The 12,181-nt window shown below is 41.7% G+C and overlaps 2 protein-coding genes across 2 annotated transcripts; both read right to left on the bottom strand.

Moving 5' to 3' along the window:
- Window positions 1–22: 22 nt before the first annotated feature.
- On the bottom strand, window positions 23–5,035 carry thap4 (THAP domain containing 4). The gene is made up of 5 exons (XM_080011582.1): window positions 4,879–5,035; window positions 3,777–3,930; window positions 3,014–3,123; window positions 748–851; window positions 23–553 (listed from the first exon to the last, which is right to left on the bottom strand). Exons 1-5 carry the CDS (start codon window positions 4,901–4,903, stop codon window positions 437–439), a joined length of 510 nt encoding a protein of 169 aa, XP_079867708.1. The 5' UTR covers window positions 4,904–5,035; the 3' UTR covers window positions 23–436.
- A 501-nt stretch (window positions 5,036–5,536) lies between these two features.
- agxtb (alanine--glyoxylate and serine--pyruvate aminotransferase b) lies at window positions 5,537–9,418 on the bottom strand (the record flags this gene model as incomplete). Its single annotated transcript, XM_080011190.1, has 11 exons — window positions 5,537–5,644; window positions 5,951–6,079; window positions 6,195–6,290; window positions 6,586–6,655; window positions 6,892–6,990; window positions 7,098–7,182; window positions 7,415–7,485; window positions 7,589–7,689; window positions 7,838–7,902; window positions 8,066–8,258; window positions 9,146–9,418. The coding sequence occupies 11 exons, from the start codon at window positions 9,416–9,418 to the stop codon at window positions 5,537–5,539; spliced, it is 1,290 nt and encodes a 429-aa protein (XP_079867316.1).
- Between the last annotated feature and the right edge of the window lie 2,763 nt (window positions 9,419–12,181).

Genomic DNA, 12,181 nt, shown 5'->3' with positions numbered 1-12,181 from the left:
AGTGGAAAGTAAAAGTCTTCAGTGATCAGTATCTGGATTTTAATAACTCTTTACAGTGCCTAGTTCAAATATATGGACGTATGGTTCTTGACATGACACGTGCTCTGGTGCCCGGGAACACAATTACATAACTCGCATATCAAAACAATCACAGGGTCTCTTTGTTTCTGAGTCAATAGAGTGCATTGGAGAACAGATAATGGTTTCAGCCGTTCCCAAAGTTAATCTTCACGCATCTAAGAGCCCTAGACATCAAAAAGGTACTAGAGCTACAACTTTGGGTTTATGATCATCATAAGACAAACCCAATATTGTAAGTCATTAGTTGTTCCCCCCCCCCCCCCTACCAAGGGATTCATTTTGGCAACATTCAAATTGCGGACATTTTTATTTTTATCTTTTCTGACGTATACGAGAGGCTGCCTGTCTGCAGGGGTCAAGCGGATCGATGATAGGTGATGTGCAAGTGCTGCGTCAGCGGCTGGTTGACGGTTGCCATGGAAACGGTCTGCTCCAGCTTCCCGTCCGGGCGGAGCTGGAACACTCGAGAAATCTGAGAATGCGGAAGATAAACGGTTGATGACCGTGACTACACTTGAAGTGCCGTCACGTATTCAAAAATGTACACGTCAAAATGATAAATGAGATCTTCGGCGCCAAGCTGGCTTAACCGAGGCAAGGACATGTGTGGGTGTTTTGTGTCAGAATAATTATTTAAAAGCAGTTAAATAAAGCACACAGTCTGACCTCCTGGACGTGCGGCTCCTTTGCGAAAGAGGTTCTAGCCAGAGCGACGGTGTGCAGGTTGAGCTGCTGTCCCGTCAACTCTCCTTCCTCAATCTCCACTAGACCTGCACAGCAACACGGTTGGGAAGGTTAAAGATAAGAGGTTGAGGGGCGGGCACAGATTAGGCTTAATCTTAGACTAAGTCACACTTTGAATCCGGACTAACTGAAATGGCTTTTCTGAGTGATGGTTTAAAATGGTCTCAGATATAGTCTCAGACTTGCCCTGGTCTTGGTTTAAAACAATCTGATTTTCAGAAGGATGATCAGAGCTAATAGGTCTGAGTGAAGACTTAAATTAAACCTGACCAGAGTCAGGTTTAGCTTTGGATGAATGGATGTTGGCCTCGAGGTCGACCTTGACAACGGAGAACATGGAGAATCTAACCAACACAAAGACCAGAAAGAAGGAGCTGACTAGTCCTTCATGACCTTAGTCTAGGTCTAATTAATCTTAGATTAAGATTTTTAAATTTTTAAATTCCAGATTTATTTAAGTAGCATTAGTTTAGTCCTGATTTTGATTTCAACCCCATCTGTGAAAACGCCCCCTAGATTGCATTTCAATTACTCATATGTATGTATGTGTTCTAAACCAGGGTAGGGGAACAATTTTTCTGTTTAGGGAGAGATTCATATTTACATTAATCTTACATAAGTACGGTGGTGGGTCATACACTATTATAAACTATTAAATAAAACTATTAAAGAAAAAACTATTATATAACTATCAAAGGCTATTTTTCATTTCCAAGGAAGGGCTTCATTTTGTTTTGCAAATCGTAAATAAGGTATCACAGACTACTTTTTCCAAAATGGAAAACCAATATAATGGCTTTATTAGACCCGGACATTGTAATGTTGGCTGGAGGGCCTTGGCGGGGCCTAGGTTTCCTCTCCCCTATTCTAAACTATTATACACAGTTGATTGTTATGCATCCACTTGTTCTTTGTCAATATAAACTACCTAATTAGTTCATGACCAGAGATATATACTCACTGAACACTTTATTTGGAACAGCTGTACACCTACTTATTCATGCAATTATCTAATCAGCCATCATGTGGCAGCAGTGCAATGCATCAAATCATGCAGGTACGGGTCAGCGGCTTCATTAATGTTACAGATTCAGAATGGAGAAAAAATGTGATCTCAGTGTTTTCAACTGTGGCATGATTGTTGGTGCCAGATGGGCTGGTTTGAGTATTCCTGTAACTGCTGATCTCCTTGGATTTTCACACACAACAGTGTCTAGAGTGGTGCAAAAAAAAAAAAAAAAGAAAAAGTGAGCGACAATTCTGAGGATGGAAACGCCTTGTTGATGAGAGAGGTCAACGGAGAATGGCCAGACTGGTTCACGATTCAAGAGGTTTATTTGGGTTGGAGCTGACAGAAAGGCTACGGTTACTCAGATAACCACTCTGTACAATTATGTCGAGCAGAAAAACGTCTCAGAATGCACAACATGTCGAACCTGGAGGCGGATGGGCTACGACAGCAGATGACCACGTCGGGTTCCACTTGTGTCAGCCAAGTAAAGAAAGCTGAGGCCGCAGTGGGCACAGGCTCACCAAAACTGGACAGTGGAGGACTGGAAAAAACGTAGCCTGGTCTGATGAATCTCCATTTCTGCTGAGGCACACAGATGGTAGGGACAGAATTTGGCACCACCAGCATGAATCCATGGACCCAACCTGCCTTGTGTCAACAGTCCAGGCTGGTGGCGGTGGTGTAATGGTATTGGGGATTTTGTTTTTCTTGGCACACTTTGAGCCTGTTGATACCAATCAATCATCACTTGAATGCTACAGCCTATTTGAGTATTATGCATCCCCCACAATTTACCATCTTCTAACGGCTACTTCCAGCAGGATAATGCACCACATCACAAAGCAAAAGTTGTCTCAAACCGGTTTCATGAACATGACAATGAGCTCAATGTTCCTCAGTGTTCCTTCCCAGTTACCGGACCTCAATCCAGTAGAACACATTTGTGATGTGATAGAACCGGAGATTCGCAGCATGAATGTGCAGCTGACAAATCTGCCGGAATTGTGTAATTGCAATCATGTCAACATGGACCAGAATCTCAAAGGAACGTTTTCCAAAAACTTGTGGACTCCATGCCAAGAAGAACTGAGGCTGTTTTGAGAGCAGAGGCAGGCCCCACCCAGTGTGAGTATGGTGTTCCTAATAAGGTGCTCAGTGAGTGTACATTTTAGTAACCTGAGTTCTGTGCGATGATGAACGCCACTCTATTGGTTCCTGGCTGCCGCCTGATGAAGCCGCACTCCCTGTGAAGCGGCTTCTTACTCTCTGCATGGAAGGCATTAAACCTGGGAACACCACATCAAATGTCATTTAACAGATTGAGGAATCACCCGTCAAGTCTCCCTCTGTGGCTGGAAAACACAATCTTTACAAAGAACTAGAAACAGTGGCAGGAGCCCCTTTTGGTAGAAGTATGCCTCTCAGGGTTTTCTTTCGACACTATGTACTACGTGAGAGTTGCTTGTGAGCTCATTCCCATCTATAGGTAAGAAACATTTGTTATATTTTCTACTAATAGAGACCCTGTATGGAATTTCCCATTCAAACCAACTGAGAAAATCCACATTAATATAACTATCCTTTTTAGCTTCATGTGCCGAGTAAGAGATGGCTGTACACCTAACGTATTGACACAATGGTCTTTGTCACACTCATGTGATGATCAAAATTACGACATACTTTACACCAATGGATCTTAGTTGAGTAAAGTACAACTCAACAACACAATCTGTTAAAGCTATTCTGAAGTCTGACTGAGCTCTGATAGATGTTATGCAACACCACTCCAGGTGATTTGAGTCACATTATTTTAAACATAGTATTAAATGTCTTGTATAACTGATTAAAATAAAACAAAAAAAAACCCCTGATTCTAAATCAGATATTTTAATACCCATGTTATCCACGCAGGAAGTCTCTTACTTTGTCTCAAACTTACATAAAATTAAGCACCGGTTGCCCGACGTGGGAGAAGTGGAGGGTCTCTGTGTAGCGGAACGGGTTGATGTTGGGAAAGCAGCCCTCTCCAGGTTCATCAGATTCCCAGTTACCCAGGAGCCAGTCCAGAGGCAGAAGGGCTGCGTTCAACTCAGCTGATTAAGGACAAACACACACACACACACACACACACACACACACACACACGGTATATAAACACTGTATGATACAAATAGCAGATCAAGGAACCAAATTAAGCGTGGATGCAGATATCCACATTAAAGTGAACCCATAAAATCCTCTGTGATGGGTGGATTACACTACAAGTCTCCTGATTCCATTCAAATGGAAACTTTTTTTTTTAAATTCCAACATCCGTTTATCGCTCCAAGATGGCAGATATTATTTTCTAGAAAGTATGCCGCCTTCTAATCGATTGACTTGTTGTTAGGTTTTTTTTCTTGGTCGACTGCACTTGGTTCGGTTAGATGATGGGGATATTTTTCCATCCGAGGGTGCCGTTCTTTTTTTGTGAACGTTTATCCATATTGACAGTTTACTGAGCATGACTAGCTGCGCTGCTTCATCAAATCAACCGCGGCTGCCTTTCACTTCATGCCCCAACCACATCAGTGCATTCTTGTCGGGAAAGGCGCCATCAACAATAGAAACAGCATATCGATCTAACGAAAAATACATGAAATATCTGTTTGCTATCCAGTCCCACATAAATAAATATAGGGTGACTATCAAATATTGTCATTTTTTTAAACGAAATGATCTTATGGATTACCACTTTAAGTAAAGCACACTAGGGTCCGTATGAAGACAGCAGGGGGTAGAGCGCCGCATGAATAACCCGTCTGACCATGATCTATGGAGAGCAGCGATCTACAGCTCTTTTAAATGAGACTTCAGACGAGTCCATATCCTCGTATATCCTATATACACGTCTTCTAAAATGCACGACAGTAAAATATTCGGATGGGAAGTGACAGGTGTGTATGCACACAAGCTGTTCTTAGTTTTAAGCGAAGGTCACTGTCGGTGCGAAGGTACTACTGCTGTGCTTCACGATCTCTTGGTAAAAATCAAGGTGTTACCTGTTTGGTGGAAAGGACACGCCATTGAAATGCCGTATTATTATTATTATTATTATTATTATTATTATTTTACCCTATTTTAAGAATTTTGGATAAGATCAAAAAACCCTAAATATCGGAACGGTAACATAGCGCATCAGATACCGACTCCGCGCTCCGGAAGACGTCGCCGGTGCAGCACGGGATTGTGGGAAATGTAGTTCAGCGGGCCAGCTGGCGGTGCGTGGTTTCAGTTGCAAGAGCAAGTCGGCGTCAAGTTATTTTCGACTTTTACCCGAGTGAAAGGTCTGAGACTGGAGATGTTTTGATAAAATAGCAACACTTTTATTGACGTTTTAGAATGATTTCATCGTGATTACCCTTCCACCTTCATTTTCAAAGATATCAATGTAGACAAGGAGAGGCATAGTCTCTGATGTACATGTTTGTGAACAAAAAAACAAAAAAACCAAAAAACAAAGAACAAACAGCAACACAAAATTTGCTTGGTTAAAAGCGCACATGACACAGTGCCCTTCCTCTAATCCCTGCATTATTCCACGTGCCCGCTTCTTGTGTTGTTTAAAACGTCCTCCTCCCCCATGGGATGGAGTTCGGTCGGGGTGGTGTGAGACTGCATTTATCGGTGTGTACTGGCAATGTCGAAGCAGCGTTCCACTCAGGCCCTGCTCTTTTTGCAGTTCTTGAGAGCGTCTGCCAAGGCGTGCAGCGCCATGTCAGCGTTCCTCTTCTGGCAGTTGTATCCCATCAGTCCAACTCGCATTACCTAATGGGGAAAAAAAAATAGAAGATCAAAATACGGCCAGTTTAGTTGGGAGTTTGTCACAAGTGACGGTTGTCGTCGAAGTTGACGGTTTATCACGATGTAAAAGTCCAAAACGGTCATACTGATCTATATCAATATCATAGGTATAGGTAACATAGGTAACATAGCTGCTGAGATTAGCACCTTCATCCCAACAAGATTCTTGGAAATAGATTTTGAAAATCTTCCTTCGTGTCATGTACTTGACTAATATATTAAACTGGCTGATAAAATGAATTGAGGCGTGGCTGGGGAGGGGCTGCTGACCATGCCAATGGAGGGACCCAGACCCCCGGTCATCTCCATCTGGTGGTGTTTCATGATGTACATCAGCAACTCCCTCCAGTCGTAGCCTTCGGGGACGGCGATGGTGGTAACGGAGGGAAGCCTCAGGTCCTGAGGACGGACGTGAAAAACGTGTCAAGTACAACCAGCAGCAATTTGAACTTCTAGAACCGTGTGTGTGTGTGTGTGTGGGTGTGTGTGTGTGGGGCGGGCGGTTGCGTCTCACCTTCTCTGGGACGAAGAGCTTGAGGCCCAGGTCCTCCAGGCCCCTGTAGAGGTGGGCTGCCACCTCCTTGTGCTGCTTCCAGGACTCCTCCAGACCCTAGAGGGAGACAGACGTCAGGAGTTTAACGCCGCTGTTAAGGCGTGACCTTGACCGAGACGCCCCCACGTGAGCTGCCGCTGTGTGCGTGCCACGCCTGTAATGAGGTTCTAATCTAATCTATCTGATGCAAATCAACATTAAAGAAATAAACAAAAGTGTCATAAAGATAAGATAAATCATACAATGGAATATGTATGGCCAGGGTATTTCCACAGAAAAGGCAAAATTCTCAAATACAAATTCTCCCTGCGTCAGAGAAACTTCAAAAACAATGAACAATGCATGGTTTTACCTTCTCAGCGAGAATGGCCAGACTCTCCCTCAGAGCAAAGAATCCAGAAACAGGGCCTGTGTGGTGGTATCTAAAGCACAGGGTAAACTTAATTTGTGTATGATAATACCTGTAATAAAATACCTATTATTGTACCAATTATAGTGATTTATTATCCAACCCTATTGAGATAACCACACAGCAAACTGTATAATAAATAACTGTATAATAACAAAATGTATGATAAAAGTGACCAACAGAAGAAAAATCGTTTTGGCCAGTTTCAGGAGGATAGAATGACTTTAAGTTCAAGTTGAGAGGACTTACGCTCTGGCAGGTTTATCATCACAGCCCCAGTAGTTTGACAGATGTGCCATGTCAAAGAGGTAGGACACAGGCTTGGTTTTCCTGTTGAACATCTTGTGGCTGTGTTAGGGTTAAAAGCCAAGGGGTTAGAGCGGCTTGCTTTTCATTTGGTTTCATCACTCATAAAAAACCCCACTACAACACACACACACACTGCCTCCCTTTACCATGCTCTGTCATTGAAGGAGATAGGCGCTGTTCCCGGAGGAGCGTTGAGAGCCTTTTGAGAGCCGCTGTAAATGATGTCGATATCTAGGAAAGGAATAAAAAACACAGATGATATGGCACAGTACACACACGCGATAGGGAACGTTTTGTTGATTGTTCCCTCCCCCTTCCAGCCACTTCTGTTTGTTTCAAAGATGAGGCTTGTTTCTTTCAGAGAGGAAATTGGTTGAAGGGAGGGCAGGGACACTATATGACCTAGATGCACGGTGCGCACACATGTCGACACACAATCAGACGAACACACAGTCAGCCTTACTTTGCTTGTCCATGAATATGGGTGCAGCCCCCAACGATGCAACTGTGTCAACCAGGAAAAGGCAGTTGTGTCTTGAGATAGGGGTGGGAAGACACGTCAAAAATAAGATTTTCAGACTAAAATTCAATAGAATTGTAAAACTGTGCAGTTTGGAAGCCGAATAGAGGGTCTCACTTGCGGCATATATCTCCAATGCCATCTACTGGGTTACAGAGTCCAGCAGAAGACTCTCCATGTGTAAGGAAAAACAGCACAGGCTTGTGCTTAGCTATGGCCTGAAAAAAAGAGGGTAAAGGACTTAAGCCAGCAGAGGAGCACTGGATTAAAATAAATAATAATCAGAATGGTAAACTTAATATTTTTTGTTTACAGGTATACTGTATTAATGCCAGCTCTAGGCTATTTAGAAGATATCAATGCTACCTGTTCAATTTCCATATTGGTGAAATATCCCCCTGGCGTTTTTACCATTCTATGTACATTGGCACCTAAAAAAATAAAAAAATAATATTATTGGAAAAAATAACGCAATAAATGAATGTCTAGATGGTGCCATGTTGGCAATATCTGAGATGTGTTGTTGACTCACAACTGTGTGTGTCATCGCTTTGGAAACGAGTTCATGCGTCCAAACCCTGCGTATAAACCTACCCATTCTCTCGGCTATCTCTGCCACACGCTCTCCCCAGATTCCGTTGATACCGACAAGGACACTCTCTCCAGGTTCCACTGTGTTGAACACCGCGCACTCCATGGCAGCGTGGCCAGAACCACTCATGGATATGGTCATGTTGTTCTCCGTCTGGAAGATGTACTGGATCCCCTTTTTGATGTCGTTCATTATCTAGGAATTAAACATTGGCATGAAGGTGACCTTCAAATCTTCAGAAATATACAATATACAAGTTGACATAGTTTCTCCAACCTATTTCTGTATTGCGTTTTTATTTTATTTTATTTCAAATCTAATATATGTTGCCATTCGTCGCTCCATGCGTCTTGAAGAAAAAAAAGATGCCCATAATCGGGTAAATTAATACAGTTATTCTCAAACGTTTTCATATCAACGACCCTCATGTGACAAAATGTAGTCTCTGGGAATATTTAATATTTAACCTCCTACCGGTATTCAGTACACTGGAAGATGTACTGGATCATCTTTTTGATGTCGTTCATTATCTAGGAGTTAGACAGTGGCATACAAGTGATCTTCAAATCTTCAAAAATATTCAAAAATATACAATTTACAAGTTGACATCGTTTCTTCAACATATTTCTGTATTGTTTTTCATTTGATGTTATTTCAAATCTAATGTATGTTGCCATTCGTCACTCCAAGCGTATTGAAGAAAAAAACACAAAAAATTTGTAAAGAGAACCCAACCATAATTGGATGAATTAACACAGTAATTCTCAAACGTTTTCATAGCAATGACCCCCATGTGACAAAATGTAGTCTCTGGAAATATATGTCACATTTAACAGCCTACCCGTATACAGTACACTATAATTATGGTAATGAAAGCAGCCATTAATATACATTATTTAATGGTGCTTACGTCTTGTAAATGAAATAATGTTGAAGTTGAACTATTAATTATTTTTGCCGGAACCTCTCGAAGTACCCTGGGGGTCCCCAGACGCCACGTTGAGAACCACCGAATTGGAAGATAAATTGATGTCGTCACTTGAAATTGGTGGTTCTTAATGGTGTGAGCGGTAACTATTTACCTCAAACATTTCTGGATGCATATGGCCGATGATCGGCCTGCCGCCCGCAGCCAGGACGCGCGGCGGGACGTTGGAGGGTCCCGGTCCGAACAGGTAGCGGAACGGAGCCTCCAGGGGCTGAAGCATGCAGGCCGGGGGCGGCACGGTGAGCGAGGACGCTGAGCGGTCCTGGCGCAGCAGCGCGGGCGCGCTCCTGGGGGCCATGGAGCTCTCCAGGGCCGCGGTCTGCTGCGCAAAGAGCGCACACCTGCCGAACAACGCCCGCTGCATCATGGTGGGTTCCTGAGTGAGATTACCGTGAAGGACTGAGGGTGGCTGCGGTTTTGGTGAAGATTTAAAACTATGGTCTTTGACCGATTGGTCATAGAGCGATGTGCGTCACGCATTCACTACAGTTAGACCTTTCAGGGCCATCAGGAACTTTAACCGATTGATTGTGTGTGTGGTTATTGTGGATTGATTTTCATGCCGTGAATGTTTTTCATTTAATGTTTGACAGGAAGAAATGGGCCGCTAATTCAGAACCTATGAGGTTCCCATTCCACTCAGGAGAAATTCGTAAAGTGGCTTCTTCAAACGACTAAAATAACTAATATCCGGTGATAGTCTCGCGTCTAAATAAACAACGTCCAGTATTGTCTTTTTTTTTTAATTTCAAGTGTAACATTTTATTTTTCGATTTTTGAACAGGTATAGGGGTTGATAATTGTTTTTGGCAGATGGAACCAGTTTCAGTTAGTTTTAGAGATACAGTATGGCATGTTTTTGTTAAATATTCCCTCCCCCTCCCAGTCCCTTCAGTCTGTTCATCAGTGCAGAGAGGAGATTGGCTGAGCTGAGGGCAGGAACATTGAGTGTCCTGCATGCGTGTCCCACACCCACCCGCACACACACACACACACACACACACACACACACACACACACACACACACACACACACACACACACACACACACACAGCCCTTGCATGGTTGCCTGCGTGGTCCTTACACCCAAGGCTTTTAACGAGATTGATAAATACACACTCACTTATCAACACACATTTAGATTTGATCTTTTTTTTTTATAACTTTGATGACCCAATCTCATACCCTGAATCAGATGAGCTGCTAGATGCTTCTAAGCTCAAACCTGCCTTACTTGGGTGTTAATAACAGTAATGGGTAACTTGCTGTTATCTCAAAGTTCATGTGTAGACACCTGCATCGTCCAATCTCATGGTTGAACTGTACCCATAAAACAGAACAACAATATATAGGTGTGGAGGAGAATAATAAACCATTTCATTTATGAGGTCTATTTGCATCCATTTATTTGTGTTGTTCAATTGTCAAACAAAGGGGAACTCAAAGCCGAGAACATTCTGATCAGTGGCACATATAACTCAATGAATTTATTAAAGGAATTTTCTCATGAAGAGACATCTTGTATATTATTACAGCAAGAAAATAATAAAATAAAATAACAAAATAATATCTTTGGTGTGAGACTGTATGAGGCTGTCAGAGTTTAGATCAGGACATTATTTTTATGAAACCTAACCAAATCCAATGTAGTTCCATGTGTAATGATTTCTCACCCTCCTCTCAATCCATATACGTATATGTATACATGCCCAGGGCACCAGTAAATGATTAAACTGCCCGGTAAATAAATGGGAGTCTGTGTTGTTTACCTCCCACTGGCCTTTGTACTGCATGAAGAACAACAAATTCACAAAAAAGGAAAGAAGAACCGGATTTGTGATGGGAAAGGTCAAGAGAGAGACAGAGAGAGTCTGAGCCAGAGCACATGTTTTGTGTCCAGTGAGGCAAAAAGCTCTAAGGAACAACAATAACAAAGTTGACCAATGATGGGAAATGATGCATTTTCTAATGATGGAATTACAGTAGTTCAGTGAGTTAAGCAGGACAGGACAAATTTTATTTAAAAAGCATTAGGGAATAAAACAATATTTAACATGCCAAGCCAAAGCCCATGACCCAAAACTGAAACAGTGCTAACTTATTTACTTTTTACTCACTTAGTTTTATGAATTAATTGCGTTTTAGTTCTTTTTTTTTGCTTAGGTAAGGTTATTATTATTATTATTATTATTATTATTATTATGATTATTATTGTTATTATTATTATTATTATTATTATTATTATTATTATTATTATTATAAGCCACCCCAAAGGGGCGGGAGCACTATTGCTATTGGTAATGAAAAACTGATGTCAGTAGTCTATGGATGTCATGCGCACACTGATAGACAAGATTAATAAACTGTGTATTCGTGGCAGTCTCGACATGCCATGGTCCAAGTTTAATCCAGATCAGTCTATTATTGTGGATTAATTAAATAAAAAACTGTATTTTTAATCAACGCAACAACATAGGCAGATGGCGGCTTGCACAGGTTACATGATAGCATTGCAGTCTAGTGACTCGACAACTGGGTCCTCACCAAGACGGTGGCACGTGCAGATGTAACTGACATCAGACCTTAATGGATGTCACGGATCCGACAAACCCACAGACAATTTGAATACGATTTGTATTCGGGGCAGTTCCAACATGGCGTTGTTCGACTTTCATCCAAATCGGCGGTTCAGTATTGTGGATGGAGTTTGTGATCAACAATGGCCACTTCACCAAAATGGTGCCGCACACAATGTGCATGCTCAAGTCGACGGACTTCGTCACATAATAGCACCGCAGTCGAGTGAAACACATATAATTGTGATTGGACTTTAACTAAAGGAATATAAGATACAAAGTCTTAACCATACAAAGTTACAGTGACAGGTATTATTTTATTACTATTAAAGTCTATTATGTTAGAATTTTTTTTTTGAAGTATTACCAGAAGACAATTGTATTAAACAAAGCGTAGCATATTAAATGTCATAAATATATACGTTGCTGAGGACAACTGACACACACCAGAGTAAGCTCTACAAAATAACAAATAACGACATGGTCAGAATTTATAGACATTCCAGAGTTATCAATGTATACAATCTTCCTGAATTATATAATTACTGATAA

The sequence above is a fragment of the Zeus faber genome, assembly GCF_960531495.2.
Source record: "Zeus faber genome assembly, chromosome: 12".
Classification (NCBI taxonomy): domain Eukaryota; kingdom Metazoa; phylum Chordata; class Actinopteri; order Zeiformes; family Zeidae; genus Zeus; species Zeus faber.
Note: the sequence above shows the minus strand (reverse complement) of the source record. Positions and strands in the feature narration are given on the sequence as shown.